This window comes from Callorhinchus milii, unplaced genomic scaffold (assembly GCF_018977255.1).
Source record: "Callorhinchus milii isolate IMCB2004 unplaced genomic scaffold, IMCB_Cmil_1.0 Scaffold48, whole genome shotgun sequence".
Lineage (NCBI taxonomy): Eukaryota > Metazoa > Chordata > Chondrichthyes > Chimaeriformes > Callorhinchidae > Callorhinchus > Callorhinchus milii.
In genome coordinates this window covers 428,646-447,526 of record NW_024704789.1, presented here as the reverse complement: position 1 = coordinate 447,526, position 18,881 = coordinate 428,646, and the positions used below count along the sequence as shown (strand labels likewise).

At 43.7% G+C, this 18,881-nt stretch overlaps 1 protein-coding gene across 1 annotated transcript in view; it reads left to right on the top strand.

The window, feature by feature from the left end:
• LOC103178123 (doublesex- and mab-3-related transcription factor 1) overlaps positions 1 to 18,881 on the top strand; it is a 60,447-nt gene that overhangs the window by 15,231 nt on the left and 26,335 nt on the right. Inside the window, exons 2-4 of the mRNA XM_042345448.1 lie at positions 6,299 to 6,585; positions 7,613 to 7,633; positions 18,635 to 18,809. Of these exons, the coding sequence (XP_042201382.1) occupies positions 6,299 to 6,585; positions 7,613 to 7,633; positions 18,635 to 18,809 (483 nt within the window). The remainder of the gene's footprint in view (positions 1 to 6,298; positions 6,586 to 7,612; positions 7,634 to 18,634; positions 18,810 to 18,881) is intronic.

The following is an 18,881-nucleotide window of genomic DNA, read 5'->3' as shown; positions in this document are numbered from 1 at the left end:
GTAAGGTAAATTGACTGTATATTTTGTTGGCAAAAACAAAGTAATGTAAGCAAACGAAGGCCAATATTAAAAGTTTTTGTTATAAATCAAAAATTATGATTATAATTTTTTTGGACTGATATGCCAGATATATATAGTTCTTTTTGGTCAGCCATCTGACAATTCCAAACCAAACTGAGATCCATATACACAATACAAATTTCATTTGTATAGCGCCTTTCATGTCCCAAGGCGCTGGACAGTCAGGGATTTGGACCTGAGCAGAGGATAGTGGAGGGTAGGAGGGTGGCTGAAGGCTCAGTCGAAGAGGAGGGTTTTGAGACGCGCCTTGAAGGAGACAAGAGAGGAAGGCAAAGGGACCGTGGGGTGGAGTTCCAAATAATAATCCTTGCATTTGAAAGGGTGAGGGCTGAAGGCCTGACGGCCGATGATAGGAGGGGTCGGACGGGGGACGTGGAGCAGGTCACAGCCTGCTGAGTGGAGGGAGCGGACAGGTTGATATGGGGTCAGCAGGTCCCAATATTGGGGATGGGAAAGCTGTGGAGGGCCTTGAAGGCGAGGATAAGGATTTTGAATTCTATCTAAATGTTTGACACCGACACATAAAGATTTCCCTGGATCTAAAATGGAATGTGTACTCTCTGGGACAGTGAGGTCATCACTACACCCGGGACAGTGAGGTCATCACTACACCCGGGACAGTGAGGTCATCACCACACCCGGGACAGTGAGGTCATCACCACACCCGGGACAGTGAGGTCATCACTACACCCGGGACAGTGAGGTCATCACTACACCCGGGACAGTGAGGTCATCACCACACCCGGGACAGTGAGGTCATCACTACAGTGAGGTCATCACTACACCTGGACAGTGAGGTCATCATCACACCCAGGACAGTGAGGTCATCACTACAGTGAGGTCATCACTACATCTGGGACAGTGAGGCCATCACCACACCCGGGACAGTGAGGTCATCACTACAGTAAGGTCATCACTACATCTGGGACAGTGAGGCCATCACCACACCTGGGACAGTGAGGTCATCACCACACCCGGGACAGTGAGGCCATCACCACACCCGGGACAGTGAGGTCATCACCACACCCGGGACAGTGAGGTCATCACTACACCCGGGACAGTGAGGTCATCACTACACCCGGGACAGTGAGGTCATCACTACACCCGGGACAGTGAGGTCATCACTACACCCGGACAGTGAGGTCATCATCACACCCGGACAGTGAGGTCATCACTACACTTGGGACAGTGAGTCATCATCACACCCAGGACAGTGAGGTCATCACTACAGTGAGGTCATCACTACATCTGGGACAGTGAGGCCATCACCACACCCGGGACAGTGAGGTCATCACCACACCCGGGACAGTGAGGTCATCACTACACCCGGGACAGTGAGGTCATCACCACACCCGGGACAGTGAGGTCATCACCACACCCGGGACAGTGAGGTCATCACTACACCCGGGACAGTGAGGTCATCACCACACCCAGAACAGTGAGGTCATCACTACAGTGAGGTCATCACTACACCCGGGACAGTGAGGTCATCACCACACCCGGGACAGTGAGGTCATCACTACACCCGGGACAGTGAGGTCATCACCATACCCGGGACAGTGAGGTCATCACTACACCCGGGACAGTGAGGTCATCACCACACCCGGGACAGTGAGGTCATCACCACACCCAGGACAGTGAGGCCATCACCACACCCGGGACAGTGAGGTCATCATCACACCCGGGACAGTGAGGTCATCACCACACCCAGGACAGCGAGGTCATCACTACAGTGAGGTCATCACTACACCCGGGACAGTGAGATCATCACCATACCCGGGAAGTGAGGTCATAAGAACCTAAGAAATGCCAGATGAAAAGATAATAATAATAATAATCCTTGTATTTGATAAAGCGCTTTTCACGTCTTCGAGACGTCTCAAAGCGCTTCACAGAATATATTGCAAAGTGAATTGACTATATTTGTGGGCAAATCGCGGCAGCTAATTGCACACAGCAGTGTCCCACAAACAGTCGTGGATTGAATGACCACATTTTTTTTTAAGGATTATTATCCCCAGAAAAGCGAATCGCCAATCGACTAACAACCATGTTCTTACCTTCTGCTAGGTAAGCAGAGGCTTGTGGAGTAAGGAAACTTGACCAACATTTCACCCTATCGGGAATAGAAGAAGTCAAAGGAATAAAAAAGACCAAGTCCATTTAGTTTGCCTTACATCTTCCTGGCGGTTGCATGCACATATGTCCCACACTATCTATGTACTATATCCCATAATTTTATTATTTCCTAAAAGAAAACTATCTAATCTGTGTTTGAAAGGGAGGGAGCGAGGCAAAGGAACGATGGGATGGAGTTCCACAGGGTGAGGTTTGAAGGCGGGGGACGTGGAGCAGGCCACAACCTGCTGAGTGGAGGGAGCGGAGAGGTTGATATGGGGTCAACAAGTTGCACTACAATGATACCATCACTACAGTGAGGTCATCACTACACCTGGACAATGAAGTCATCACTCCAGTGAGGTCATCACTACACCTGGGACAGTCAGGTCATCACTACACCTGGGACAGCGAGGTCATCACTACACATGGGACAGTGAGGTCATCACTACACCTGGGACAGTCAGGTCATCACTACACCTGGGACAGTGAGGTCATCACTACAGTTAGGTCATCACTACACTTAGACAGTAAGGTCATCATTACAGTGAGGTCATCACTACACCTGGGACAGTGAGGTCATCATTACAGTGAGGTCATCACTACACCTGGGACAGTGAGGTCATCACTACACCTGGACAGTGAGGTCATCACTACATCTGGACAGTGAGGTCATCACTGCACCTGGGACAGTGAGGTCATCACTACACCTGGACAGTGACGTCATCACTACACCTGGACAGTGAGGTCATCACTACATCTGGACAGTGAGGTCATCACTACCATCCAACCTCTACCATGTACAGGATACTTTCAGCGCTGACTTTTTCAGAGTAAAGTATTGCTCCGACATTTGCTAAATATAAATGGAGCATTTGGCTTGGATCCATTCTGGACCTTACATAGCCATGTATAGAATTGGAAAAGGCCATTGTGTATATCTCTGGCTGGCTGGTCACAAAGTTTTTTTTTAAAACAATGAAATGATCTTACTGCCCTCCTCTCCAACAGCCCTCAAGTGATGTCTTCGCTAAATAACATTGGAACTCCATCTTGAGTTTGCTGACACAGTCTCTAGCCCCATCAACTCTCTAAGTCGTCTATTCTACGTACTTGCAATTCTCTGTACACCTTCCCTCACCTGAACTTGAGTCCATGTCCTCCTTGCTTTATATTTCCCCCCCCCACGTTGAACGTATTGTTAAGGTTTAGTTTTTCTTTGCCCTTTTGGATCTTGCATACTTTAATAAGATTTACCTTTGACATTATGCAGAGGTTTTTTTTAAAAAAATGATGCCACAAAGAGTGAACCCACGTTTATATTCAGAACGTATCAGTGCTGAGCTGAAGTATCTTGGCAAGTGCCAAAACTGGTCCTTTACACCAGTCATTTCGTTCACGTTGTCTTGTGGGAGAAACAAATTGTTCTTTCAGTTCTGATTGTGTGTCCAGGGGATAGCATGACACGAGTGAAATTCAAGGCTGTTTGCAGGCTTCGGGGGATCATGAACCAGGCTGAGGAACAATGCTATCAGGGCAGTGATAGAGTGGAACAGGGGAGGGGCCCCAGCTTTGGCCAACAAACAATTAAGACAAAGTGACAAGTGCAGATGCAGTTTTAATATCGCAGTTTATTGTCTTTTTTTGTTTTGGGAGAAACAAGAAATGTCTGATTGAAAGCTTATGTGCAGAGTTAAAAGACTAAATACAACTTATGATAATAATAATACTTGCATTTGATAAAAACGCCTTATCACGTCATTGAGATGTCTCTAAAGTTTATTCGGATAAGAATATTGATTGAATGAGTTTCTTGCACCAGTTTTCATATCTTTTTTTTGTATCTTCCAGCGCCATTTAACTCTTGTACTCTTTTTATTCTGTTGTGAAACAGCCTGCTTTTGGGATGTGGGGAGGAAAGTGAAAGGAATTGAAATCAAGGATCACAAACCGTATGAAGTACAAACTGTTAGCGAATCGCTTCCGGACTGTACAGCATTTCTCAGTGATAACCTCACTCACACGGTACAACATTCCAGAGCCTTACTCACAGGCGATGTTATCAGGATGTACTACGTCAGCAGTAATATTTGGTTCTTCCGGAGTGGGAATGTGTTGGGGGTGGGGGGGCTGTGGAGGGAGGAGAGAGGAGATACCCTTTCAAAACGCCCTTGAACTGGCACTAATGTAAGCCTGGCTCAGTTGATAGCACTCTCGACACTTACAATATAAATTATATTTATATAGCGCCTTTCGGTTGGAAGGACATCCTAAGGCCCTGGACAGTCAGGGACTTGGACACAAGCTGTGGATCGGGGAGGGTAGGAAGGTGGCTAAAAGCTCGGATTTTGAGAGGCGCATCGAAGGAGGCAATGGAGGGTGCGAGGTGAAGGGAATGTGGGATAGAGTTCATAGGGTGGGGGCAGTAAGGCTTAAGGCCCGGCCGCCGATGGTGAAGTGGGCCGGACAGTGAATATGGAGCAGGCCAGAACCTGCTGAGCGGAGGAAGCTAACAGGCTGATATGGGGTCAGCAGGTTGCAGAGGTAGGGAGGAGCAAGGCAGTGGAAGGTGTTGAAGGTGAGGATGAGGATTTTGAACTCTATCCTCTGGAGGATAGGGAGCCAGTGGGGCTGGCAGTGGAGGTGATGGGGTCACGGAGCCTCGGGCCAGAGAGGACTTGAGCTGCAGAGGTCAGGATGATCTTTGTCAGAAGGATGTGGGTTCAAGCCACATGTTAGGATTTTGAGCTCACAGTTGAGGCTGATGCTCTAGTACAGTGTTGGGGGAGCGCTGTGTTGGCAGACTGTGTGACTTGGCCGAGAAATCAGCCTTCCCATTGCCTGAAAATAATGGGAATCTGGCCTCAAGCTTGGCTTTCCATCTCGTGGAGGTGGGGTGAAAACACCTTCTCTTCTCTCCCTCCCCTCGCATTCCCCTACCTCCTTCCAGTCCACCATCTTCACCTCTCCTGCTCCCTCCCATGTCATTTGTAATAATAATCCTTGCACTTGATAAAGCATATTTAATTTTGGGATGACATTGCAAAGCGCTTGCCGTACATACTGTAGTGACCGTGTGTTTTGTAGATGAACGTTGAAACATCGCAACAGCTACAAACGAGGCGAGGGAGGTTGTGAGTGGAGAGTAAAGTATTGCTAGCAGGAGGGAAGGCCAGAGGGAGACTGGCCCTAGGCCGCTCTTCTGCACCCCTGGTGGCTGGTCTTAGAGATAAATGTAGAAACCTGTTCTTTTTGGTCAGCCGGGTGTCTGACACACGTGGAAATCCATCACCATGCTTAAGAGCATCCAAACCAATCTTGAAAATTCCATCCCACCTCAACATAAAAATCCCAGAGATAGATTGTTGGAATGGAATGTGCACTCTCTCCCTGGAGGGACTCATCCTGTTCATCTAATTCTGGAAAATATTAGGCGCAGGTTGGCAAGAGCCAAGGCTTGGGTACGCCAGAGTGTGCTTTGGCGTAACTGCTGGAGTCTAACCAGCTAAAACCACAATCCTTGCCATTGATATTGCTCTCAGGCAAGCTTTCCGGCTGCTTGTCTAGTTTGGACCACTCTTATCTGTTAGGGCTTTGGCTTGTAGGGTTAACAGAAGCTTAGGGTTAACAGGAGCTGAGTGTGAAGATTCCCTTCTCCCAGTGACTTGTCTGCCCTTCCAGGACCTGCCGATGAGCCCGGCTATTGTTGTTGTAGTTGGTGAGAGAGAAAGGAGGCCTTCAATTCATCGAATCAGCCAGTGACGTCTCGAAGACGTGATAAGGCACTATATCAAATGCAAGGATTATTATTACAACTAAAATATTTGAAAATATTTTAAATAATTTTAAGTACTGAAACTCTTTATAATATAGTTTAGTTTTATAGAGCAACTTTCACATTGGGGAGGATATCTCAAAGTGCTATACACCCCACTGCCGTGTTCCTGGAGCGTAACTTCTTCAACACCTTTGCCTTCACTGTTGCTTGAAGGTGTATTTAAAAGACTGGTGCATTGTCACAGCGAATGCCTTTGACACCCTGTTCTGTAGTCACAGTGAATTGAATGCCTTTGACACCCTGTTGTCTTCTGTTTTGCAGAGGGGCGCTTGCATCTTCAGGACATTCCATCTATAACCAGCAGAGGGCACCTGGAAGCCACCCCGGACCTGGTAGTGGACTCTTCCTACTACAGCAACTTTTATCAGCCATCTCTGTACCCAGCTTATTACAACAACCTTTACAACTATCCACAGTACCAGATGGCAGTGGCAGCAGACTCGCCTGCTTCTGACGTGGGCTCCACACTGGGAGGGACAACTGTGAAAAACAGCCTTCGGGGGCTTTCAGCGTCCATGGTGACTGGTCAGACAACAAACCAGTGGCAGGTAGGATTTGCTGTGCACCCCATTGTTTCACGTTAAGTATACTCGGGCCAGGTGCTGGAGGGCAACAGTGGAATTGTTCCCCAGTTTAAAGGAAAATGGGGTCAAAATGTCTTGGAATAGAGCACTCTCTCTCCCCTCTCTCACACACATGAACTCTTCCCCTCCCCTCCCCCCCCCCCCACACACACATACATAAGCTCTTGAGCACACCACATGTAATGTCTCTCTTTCCGACTATCGCATACACACACATGAACTCTCTCTTCCCCCCCACTCCCTCTCTCTTTTCTCCCTCTCTCTCTTTCACACGCGCAGATTAGATATGTTTGGTATGGACAGCTGACTAACCATCAGCTGATGTCCCAGAACTTATTGGGACAGGGTCCTGGAGCACTGACCAGTTATCCTAACCTTGTTACAGGACTGAATGTTTATTTGATGCAGAAACACAAGTATATTAATTTTAGTCAGCCAAGTGTCTGACACCTGCGGAAACCCATCACCATCCTTAAGAGTATCCAAACCAAACTGTGAATTCCATGAATTGCACCAACACATGGAAATCCCAGAGATGGATTGTTGGAATGGAATGCGCACTCTCTCCCTGGAGGGACACATCCTGCTTTCCTAATACTGGAAAGCATTAAAGCATTAGACGCATGTTGGCAAGAACCAAGCTTTGGGGACTGTAGACTGTGCGTTGGGGTATTGCCATTGATCTCGCTACATTTAATAAACAAGTCATGCAGCCTTGAGTACTACAACAACAACAACAAAATTATGTTTGTATAGCGCCTTTCACGTCGGGAGGATGTCCCACTACTGACCGTCTCTCATTTGTGGTTTAAACCTAATCCATTTGTTGCAGATTGACCCCAATAATTATCTCCTTTTTACGTACCAGCTAAACCCAACATGTTTTCATGTTGGGTTTAGCTGGTGCATCCCATAAGCTTACCCGTCCATGTACAGTGCACTGTATATTGAGAGCAAAAGGATTTACTTTGTCACTTGCTTTGATTTTCAGAGAAATGAAAGTGACGAGAAGGTAAGATGCTTGTTATATCCTTGCCCCTCTTTACAGCTATGATTTGTTTTTGCCCCAACAATTTTAAAGAGTCTTATGCACAATTGTTTAATTAATTATTATTAGGTACAACACATCAAAAAAAATTGCTCACTAAAATCCACGACTGTTTGTGTGACACTGCTGTGCACAATTGGCTGCCATGTTTCATCCACAAAATATACAGTCAATTCACTTTATAGTATGTTCTGTGAAGCACTTTGAGACATCTCATTGACACGATAAGGCGCTCTGTGAAATGCAAAAGCAAGGATTATTATTATTAAACTTCATCGCCCTCAATTTCCCAGCAGATCAATTTCAAGATCCTCACTTTTACCTACAAATCCCTGTACATGCTCAGCTTCCTCCTTTTATGACCTTCTCCAGGCTCAGACTCAGTTTGTATATTTAGAAAATATCAGACCCTTATATTACACAGACAAGCATATCCTGTGGATATTATGAGACCTAGCATCTGTAACTTATGGAGAATATTAGACTCTGTACATGAGAGAGTATCAGATTCTTTGCATATTATAGAGATTATTTCAGACTATATACAATAAAACTCATATAAGTTGTGGAGTCCTGTAGCTCAGTGGTTAGAGCACTCGCCTTGCAAGCGAGAGACCTGGGTTCCAGGCAGGGCGAAACATTGGGCAAGTTTCCTTACTCCACAAACCTGATAATAATCCCTCAATAAAAAAACCTAATAGTAAATGGTCACTTTATTCCACAACTGTTTGTGGGACACTGCTGTGTGCAATTGGCTGCTGTGTTTCGCCCACAATCAATTTGCTTTACGGTATATTCTGTGAACTGCTGCGAGACATCTAGAAGATGTGAAAAGCGCTATATCGAATGCAAGGATTAGTATTATCATTCGGGACTTAATTTAATTTAATATGACTTATGTGAAATACAAGTTGAAAACTAAGTCGTATAAAAGCAAATTTAATCAATAATTTACACTACCCATGTATAATTGAACGCAGCTGGTGAGTGTGCATGTGGTGACAGATCAAAACTAAGCTTCCTGCGATTCAATGCATCTTGACCTATCACCACATGGTCAACTTGCCGGCAAGCATTGGAATTGCATTGACGCGGGAAATGAAGTTCTTCTGCGCATGTGTCGATGGGTCAAGACTGCAATTCCCGCGCTTCAATGTAGCCGGCTGGAAAGTGAGAATACATCAACGGTCAGGACGTCATTTCCCGTGATTCGATGCAGCTGGTAAGTGCGTAAGTAATGGAGATAGGGGAGCAGCAGCAGATGAGTTAGGAGGTGAATAAAACAAGTAGTGCAAATAAATGTAAGTAGTTTTGATAGGAAACTGAATGGGACTCAGGTGAATGCACGACTTGTGATTTTACAATTTATAAAGATAAGACTTATGTAAGTTTTACTGTATATCATAGAGAATATCAGATTCTGTGTATACTATAGAGAATATTAGACTGTATACATAGAGAATATCACGCTCTGTGTATTTTAAAGAAAATATCAGACGTCAGCCTAGTTCAGTTGGTAGTACTCTTGCCTCTGGGTCAGAAGAATGTTGGTTCATGTTCCATGTCTCACGGTGGGACTTTGAGCTCATTGTTTAGGCAGACACAGTACAATGTTGGGGGAGCTTTGCACCGTTGGAAGTGCCGTACTTCGGATGAATCTTTGAACCAGATATCATCTGCTTGTTAAAGATTCCATGGCAATATTTAAAAAGGAAAGGCTTTCTCCTGGTGCTGTGGCCAACAATTACCCCTCTCAAATAAAAATGACAATTTATTTTAATGCTTTTTGTGGGATATTGCTACGTGCAAATTGGCTGCCATGTTCGCTTGCGAATGCACAGGCATTACACTTAACAGTAAATCCTGTGAAGCGCTTTGAGATCTTTCAACAATGTGATAAAAGCACTATAAAAGTGCTTTTGATCACCCTCCTTTCCCCCTTGGACTCCACCCTCCGCAATCCCAACCCCCAGCTTGGGACGTCCTCCCAACATGAAAGGCGCTATACAAATTTTGTTGTTGTTGTATATTAACTGCAAGGATTAAAACATCAAACCCTGTGTATGTCATAGAGATCAGAAGACTCTGTATGTTAGAGAATAGTGGACTGTATATTGTGTTATAAACTCCTGATAACTCACCACTCCAAAGGAAAAGGCCTAGTGATGAGTTATCAGGAGAGGCGAGTTAGGCATATGTAAAAATCCACAAATAAATATGGCCGGGATATAGACAGAATGATGACTTGAGGGATGGTGACAAATTAAGCCGGGGTCAAGTTATCAGGAATTTACTGTATTATAGAGAATAGTATGCTGCACAGAATCCTGCAAAAGATTCTAACCTGCCTTATAAATGAGTTTGCTGGTCAGCACTTCCAATGTATATTGCATTATGTGAACCGTGAGTTCAAAGTTCCCAATGAGGTGAGAGTGCTACCAACAGAGCCTGGAAGAGTCAATGGCCTGAAATTACAATTACAGTGGTCAGAAAGCTATGGGACGTCTAACGTGGACGGAAATATCGATTTTGAAATTCCGGATTGAATCCAAAAGTGAAGCATCTACTCTTGAATCTCGCATTTCTGGTAAGTTTAAATTACATGTTCTCTTTTCAGAGAAAAAAACCTTATATATAAATTGATTGTATAAACGTACACCCAAAAATGTTTTTGAAGTCTCTAATACACTTACAAATTCTACACTAAACTTTAGGGCATAGTTGCAACACATCTACTTTTCTAGTTGCTTCAGAAATTGTTTCTGTGGCTGTAGTCACCTGTTTCACAGTTAAAACTCCCTTTTTTGTGTTCTCTCAGATGAGTGTCGTTTTCTAGCTACACTCCATCCACCTCAGAGCTCAGAGACTACACATGGATATGTCAGGAGGCTCAGAAACTGCTGGCAATGACAAGGATTTGTCACTGACAAACATCTGCCAAGGGAGGGTAGGCAAGAGGATCCACTGGCTGCAGTGCATCTTTATGGAATCTGCTGAAACATCTTGAAGCCTTGCAGACGAGATATGCCAGCCACAAGAAGCACGTACGTGCCTTCTCCACGATCACTTTGTCCCCCTCAACATCCCCGAGCCTTGTGGAGGGAGAGTGCTTGTTCAGTTGAACCAAGCGCAGTGTCATTGTGTCACCAGCAGCTCATGTTATGCTGTACTGTTGCACTTCACCTTATCGATAGCTCATTCATGAGGGCAATGTCTGGATGTCTTTTCATTTGAAACTGATGGTAGTGGGAATTACAAACTCACTGCTAAGGGCAAAATACGCCACTCTGTTGGCCTTTAATAGTGTGTTTGTACTGTAAAATGTTATACAATTGGACAGGTTTGTTTCAGTCAGTCTGTTCACTGCTCTGATGAGTACCGAGTTACCCTCAATCATTCTGCTCTGGGATGTTTCCATTCAGAGGTTTGTGAAGGTAGCTGTTTTGAAGGCCTTCCCACAGGAGTTTATTCACATGAAGTACTTCAGAGCACTGTACAGTAGTGAATATATTTATAGTTATCAAAGAAGAACTTGCATTTTTATAGTGCCTACAATGTCGAACAACTCAAAGCCCTTCTCAGGAACCCCTTTGTCTATTGTAGTGATTGTTTCCATTACAGCTGCACAGCTTATTTCACAGAATATATTATTCTCCTGTAATAATTTCCAGTGCTCACAGTAAAAGACTGACTTGTGCCTCCAGTCTATTCTTTCAAACTCAGTTCATACATTGGCTGACCCTTTCACTACAGTGGCCTCTCTGCCTCTGAGGTGAAGCAATTCGAGCCATAAATTTAATGATGAGCAAAGAATAATCCTCAAGAGTATTCACACAACACACATACATGGACTGGCACAAGGTGGAGATAAAAGACAAAAACTGAGAATGAGAATGTTGGAAATATGAAACAAAAACGATAAAGCACGAGAAACATTAAAGCAATCCTTGCATTAGATATAGCGCCTTATCACGTCTTTGGGACGTCTCAATGCGCTTCACAGAATATACTGTAAACTATATTTTGTGGGTGACACACGGCAGCCAATTTCGCACAGCAGTGTCCCACAAGCAGTCATGGATTGAGTGAATTGGCCAATCAGTGGTGTGGGTTAAGTGATAAGACATAGACCGATTGCTGATAGTGTATTTGGCTTTTTATTTGTTCGTTTAGCAGTTCGCTTGGGTTAGTTGCCAGGCAGGTAATATTGAACTCTTTTTCGTGCCACTGCAGCAAGTAGTGGTAAACTGTTCGGCTGACCTTGTAAATGATTTTAGTGGAAATAACAGAAGGTGGCGCTAATATCATGGTGTGTTGAACTCTTCGTGCTTTGGTTTCTCTGACATTTGCCATTGATTTTCCTTTCGGGAGTTGTGTAAAATCGTAGGACACAGGTGACCTGACAAATAACACTGGATGAAAAACTGCTCAGCCCACCCTAATAGTGTAGTGGATAGAGCTGTGGCTTAAGGACCAATTTGCTGGTTCTTGTCTCAGACACAACTCAACAAGAGCTATACCAGGAGGGCAGAGGTGTGTATCCATGGGGAGAAATATTAGAAAAACATAATTGGACACTCTTAAGTTATTTAAAAAAAAACACGGATGGAGCACTCGTCAGCAAGACACAGGCAAAATGGCAACTTGCTCTTAAAGAGGAGCTCGGGACATAAGGTGCCTTTCTTCCAAGGACACCCACCCCAAATCCATCACGCCGACTTATGAGGACCTTGGCTCCAAGGCTTTTTTTTTGGTACTCGTCCATTCAGTTTTAATTTTCTCCCTTTTTTTTAATTTGCTAAGTGAAGTTATGCCCCACTTACCCCCTTTAAGCGAATTAGACTGAAATGTGTTCCTCAAGGCAACGAGGGCTGACCTTGTAGACAACCCCCCCCCCACCCTCATCCCAAACTCGCTAGGCCCCAAATTGTCTAAATACAATGCGGACTTGATACCTGTCTTCACGACCCCCCGAGCAAGTCAGGTGCCCGGATTGCCTCTCGGACAGAACAAGCCCACCCTGAGCCTAGTAACCAAGTGCTCAAGTGAGCTCTATTCCAGTATTTCCTCTTCGTGGGGGCAGATCATACTTTAATTTTCTCCCTGTTAGGGTAATATATATCCTCCAGCACCTCTGGGGGCTGTGGTTTCAGCCACTACATCCCCAATCTGTGGAATTCCCTGCCTTAATCCCTCTGCTTCGGCTCTTCTCATCTATCTTTAAATCCCACCTTAAGACCTACCTCTTCGACTGCGTTTGTTGTCACCTCCCCTTCCCCCTACAGTGGCAGCATCTAACCGTGCTCCCGTACAGCTCTTCAAGACGCTATCATGCATGAAGGATGCTGTATAAACACAGGTTGCCGTTGCTCCTGGCCCCAGATGTCTCATGCTGGGGGGCAGTTCCATGGTGCTGGTGACAGCCACGGTTTCCTGTTTGGGCAGCCATTGCAAAATCTCCAATTCTTCATCCCTGAGGCCAGATGGTGGTAGTGAATGTTAACAGTCACAAAACACCCAGCACCTGTTCACACAACGTCCACACACACCCTCTGCCAGGCTCAATTTGTTGTCCCGCTATCCCTAGTCCAAAGGCACGAGGTCAGATATAACACCCCTCACTGCTGCCCTGCCTGGTATGAGCTTTGTGATTAAATGATTCACTTTGTATAAATAACTACTAATTCAAGATTTAAAGATTTGCTCACTCGTTTTCAAATCCATTCATGCCCTTGAACCTCCCTACCTCTCTGACCTGCTTACTCCCCACTCCACTACCTGCTGCTTCTGCTCGACTGGCTCCAGCCTCCTGTTTGTCCCTCGTCCCCTCCGCTCCACCATCAATGGCCGTGCCTCAGTCACTACCCCTGAAACTCTGGAACTCTGTTCCTCAATCCCTCGCCTTGCCCACTCCCTGTCCACCTTCAAATACTGCCTAAAGACCTTTTTGATTGTGCTTATGGTCATCTCCCCACTCCCTCTCCCCCAACTCGTTATCAGACTCCACCACTGTCAAGCTCTCTGGGACGGTACCCTGCACGAAGGGCGCTATATAAATGCAAGTTAAAATACTTGTGTTTTTGCATATTATTAAAATACCCAAAGAGTTAACAAAAGCAAGAAGATTAACATCACAGTTAGGGGTGTTATACCTGACCTTGTGTCCCTGCACAGATTTATCTGAATGTGGTTAAGCAGGAAGGAGTTCTGCAAACAATGATAACGTGTGCAGTGCAAACGTGATGCCAACAAACAGGGTAATCTAAAGGTCATGCAAACTAGGTCATGCAAACAGGGTGACCAAAAAGTCGTGATAACTACCCTATTATCTAAAAAAAATCATAATTTCTTCTAAGACTTTTTGGACATTGTAAATGGTATCACGATTTTTTGGTCACCCTGTAGTTTGGATGCCTCATCTGTCCTGAGTTCCTTGACTCAGGACACATGAGGGATCAAAACAAGAATCTCCTGATTTGCATCACAGAATAACATAGACAATGCTGTGTGCTCTTGAGTATATAGTGCTCTGCATGTGAGGTAGAGTCTCAGAGCACTTAATAATAATCTGTGCATCACGTCATTGAGACGTTTCAAAGCGCCTCACAGAATATATTTTAAAATGGATTGATGAGCGAAACGTGGCAGCGAATTACGAGTAGCAGCATCCCACAAACAGTCGTAGATTGAGTCATAGTATGGGGCAAGGGGGGAGGCACAGTCAAAGAGGAAAGTCTTCAAGCATCACTTAGCGTCACTCTTACCAAGCGAGCCACGGAGGCAGGCCTGCACCGTTTTAAAACATTTTTATTTTATTTTCCGATTGAGAAGCTCAAATTTCCTCATAGCCTTGGCCTTATTACCGTCTGTATTTTTAAGATTGGTGCAGAATTTTGGAAAATTCTTAAATTCAGATTTAATTTAGAAGTTGATTTTGTCTTAAGAAGAGAATAAATTACTAACTTGAGAAAATTTTAAATATATTAATAATAATCCTTGCATTTGATATAGCGCCTTATCATATTGTTGACACGTCTCAAAGCGCTTCACAGGATATACCCTGTACTTTGAAGTGGTTTACACTGGCTTTTGTGAATCTGCACAATCTTAAATTTTCAGGCATTGACTTTAATTAAGGTTGAGACTTCAGTTTGGATGTGGGAATGTCATTTGTCCACTAGGCTACCCTGTTTATTGGCATCATGTTCACACACACACACACACACACGCATCATTATTTGCAGAACTCCTTCCTGTTTAACCACATTCCGATAAATCTGTACCGTCCTTTGCTCTTCAGTCACAGGATTCAATTTCAACCAATATGAAATTAACTCCAAAAGATTTAAGAAAACGTTTAAATCATTTTTACGGCATGTGTACAAGTGCAGTCAAGTGTGTGTGGCATGTTAATTTGTGACACTACCTTTTGCAGTCTATTTTAAATGATTTTATGTTTTTTTTCTCACTCTTTGCTTTCCCCTTTTTACACCTTGTGATGTGTTTTGTTGATGTGATCCGGTATGAGTTTTGTGATTAAATGAGTCACCTTGTATAAGTAACAGTACTAATAAAATAGCCTGATGGGTTAACAAAAGCAGGAAGATTAACATCGCATCACCAGATACTGATTTGACGCCATTAGAAATTTAATCCACGAAGAATAAATGTGAAGGGAAGTGGCGTTACCTAACGCAACAGTGGATTGAAGGCAAACCACTATTAATGTTGGGTTTTCAAAACTCTTCTTCTCTTGGGAATTTTGTGCACAGCAAAGTGGAAGGAAGTTGGCACTGAGAAACGGAACAGTGTTACGGCACGGAAACTGGCCGTTCGGCCCAACTAATGGTGTCAGTATATGCTGTACAAGCCTCTACCCTACTGTATGCCTCTAATCTCTTCTGTTTTATGCATACATCAAGTTTTTATTCTGGACTCCGGTGGGGCTGGGGGGAGGGAGGTAAGAGAGGGGTTTCTTAGAGCCAATTTGGCAATGGAATGTCAGAATCAAGCCAGCCCTTTGTGGCGGTCTCTAGTCCAGTTCCTGAGCCTGGCGGGTCCGCAGTATGACAGCACAGCCAGCCTGGATCATTGGCAGGACTTGGAAGGGCAGACCAGTCAGCTCCTGTTAACCCTGTAAGCCAAAGCCCTAACAGGAAGGGTGGTCCTAGTTGGACAAGCAGTAAGCAAGCTTACCTGACGGTGCTCTTAATGACAATCTATGTGGTTTCAGCAGTTCCCCAACACACATAAAAATATACAGTCAATTCACTTTATAGTATATTCTGTGAAGCGCTTTGAGACGTCTCAAGATGTGATAAGGAGCTATATCAAATGCAAGGATTATTTTTTCTTTCCATGGATCGGGAGGTGTGTGTAGATTTGAAAGATGGCCACAGGGAATGTAATTCTATTTGAAGACTGAGGGTGGGAGTTATGGTTGGGCAGAGCATCTTTACGTTCCTGATGTGAATAGGAAATTCGGTAAGAACTTTTGCTGCTTATGTTGAGGGAAATATTAAATGGGCTATCGTATCGTTAGGTCCATCGATATTGGATATCACTCTTCGCTTGATCTTTTCAAGACTGAAATAGGATGAAATAGGATAGCTGCCTGCACAACTATTGAGAGATTGTGCAAACAATGACATGGTTACGAGAATGAATGGGCTTTTACACAATTGGAAATTTCAGACAGAGTAGAGGTTTGCAGTAATAGCTTTGGTCTTTGGTACAAAAGCAATGATCTTATTATAACTCCCGAAAATTGTTTAATACAAATTGAAAGTAAAATATAATGGATGAACGTGATCACTCACTACCTGCTGTTTTTGATATTAGTCGGACTTGTGTTGAATTATTCATCGTAGCAACTTCAAATGTCATTTAATTTATTGTCAGTTATTGTATTTTGTTGAAATTGGTAATATATTTCTCAATCTCTAAGTGTTTAAATACTTCTTCACATAAAATTATCTTCTTCCTCATGTATGCATCAAATTAATAATAATAATACGTGCATTTGATATAGAGCCTTATCACATGATTGAGACGTCTCAAAGTGCTTCACAGAATATATTCTAAAGTGAATTGACTGTATATTTTCTGGGCAAAACACAGCAGCCAATTACGCACAGCGGTCATGGAATAGTGCCCAAATTATTATTATTTATTTATTTTGGTGGGATTATTACCCCTGTAAAGTGATCCGCCAATCAACTAACAACCGGGTTCCTACCTACTGCTAGGTAAACAGGGGCCTGTGGAGTAGGGAAACTTGCCTAAGGTTTCGCCCTGCCTGGGAATCTACCTTGATTTATTGCAACATGAAACCCTATTTCTTCAGGGTCAGTTCAATTCAGATTTAGCTGACTAACTTGCGCACTTCCCAAAGTAAAATATTTTTAGACATGGCCCCACAATTGCACCTAGTCTTAATCTGCAGGACTGTTTTGTCGTTACATTTCAAGATTGTACAGAATTGGGTAAAATTCTTGAATTCTACTCGGTTGCAATTTGGAAGGCATTTTTTTTATTTTTGCAGTTCTTAAAAATATCTGTCTTTCAAATTAAGGCTGAATCTAGCTGGAATTTCAGGACTGTGACACACTTTAAGTTTACCTCAAAAGAGTGAAGAACTGAGTTGACATCAGGAACCAGCAAACATCAGGATTTATATCAGGGTTCAAATCAAGATCCAACAATTTCAGAGGGAAGTTAGGAAGACCAGGGCACTGGACTGATTTACAAAACAGCCTGATGCTATGCTACAAATATGATAGTGTGGATAATCTGGAAAGATGACATCAAATGGGCCAAAGGGCCTTCTTCATCCAAACTGATCTTGTGATATTGTCTATGTGCCAAGTTATCGGGTCATTTAAAAATCTCAGTTTGTCTCAAGTTTTATATTATAATGTAATAATCCTTATAATTGGTATAGTGCTCTTCACATCAGGAGGGCACCTCAAAGTGCTTCACAGGATATAGTCTAAAGCATAGGTACTGTATAGTTTGTAATTGGATAGAACAAATGAAGAGGAAGTTTTTCTTTACCTAAAAGGGTAATTAATGAGTGCAACAGGTTGCCAGAAAGAGTGGTTGAGACCAGAACACTAGAGACTCATTACAAGAAACAGCCTGGTGCTGTGACAGAAAGATGGTAGGGTGGGTATTCTGGGAGGATGTGATCAAATGGGCCTTCTTCATCCAAACCAATCTTGTGATATTCTATATGAGCCAAAGTATCATGTACTTTAAACATCTTAACTCCTGCAGTTTGGCTCGAGTTGTTACATAATAATCCTTACATTTGATATAACGCCTTTCATGCAGGGAAGAAGTCTCAAGAGTAGTTCACGCTCTGAAGCAGGTCTCCAACTAATTGATCCCCGCTAGGTGCTCCCTGGAATGCTTAGAGAATGAGCGATATCTACTGCCGTTTAGACAGTAAAGTTTATATTTTAATTTCAGGAAATAAAATGAAATACTTGTACTGCATTCTGGTTGCTTTTTCAATTGGATTAAATAACCACGCAGTTCTATCGTTCCCTCTTTGGAAGGCCACCTAGAGGCAATTGACCAGAGACCTGGTGGAGACCCTTGCTCTAAAATGTAACGACTGTGTAACTTGTAATGGGATATAAAAAATCCCCAGTCTTTGGGACTGTACATCTTACATATTGTTACTTATAAAGTAGTGTTTGGGTTGATGATGCTATAAAACACATAAGAAAATAAGAATTGCTAGATGAAAGGAGACCAAGGTCCATCCAGTTCGCCTTCCACCATTCTGGCAGTCGCATGCACATGTCATATCCCATTCTATATACTCTATCCCCAAATATCTATCCAATTTGCTTTTGAAAGAATCAATATTTTTTGCTTTCACTGTCTGTCTCCCTAGGTAGCCAGTTCCATACATTCACTACTCGCTCACTGATCTTTTATTTGTTGTTGTTGCAGCAGATGAAAACTCCAGAGAGCCGGTTTTCAGGCCACGGTGTGACTCCGCAGTACAGGATGCATACCTACTACCCCACTGCCTCGTATCTTGGCCAGGGCTTGAGCACGGCTGCTTGTGTCCCTCAGCTCTTCACCCTGGAAGATGGTTCCTCTTTCTCAGATGTTAAATCCAATGGTAGGTTGAAAGTCTTCTCTAGTTGTAACGTTTAAAAAATCTGTATTGATCAAGGTGTGTTTTCTGAATTTG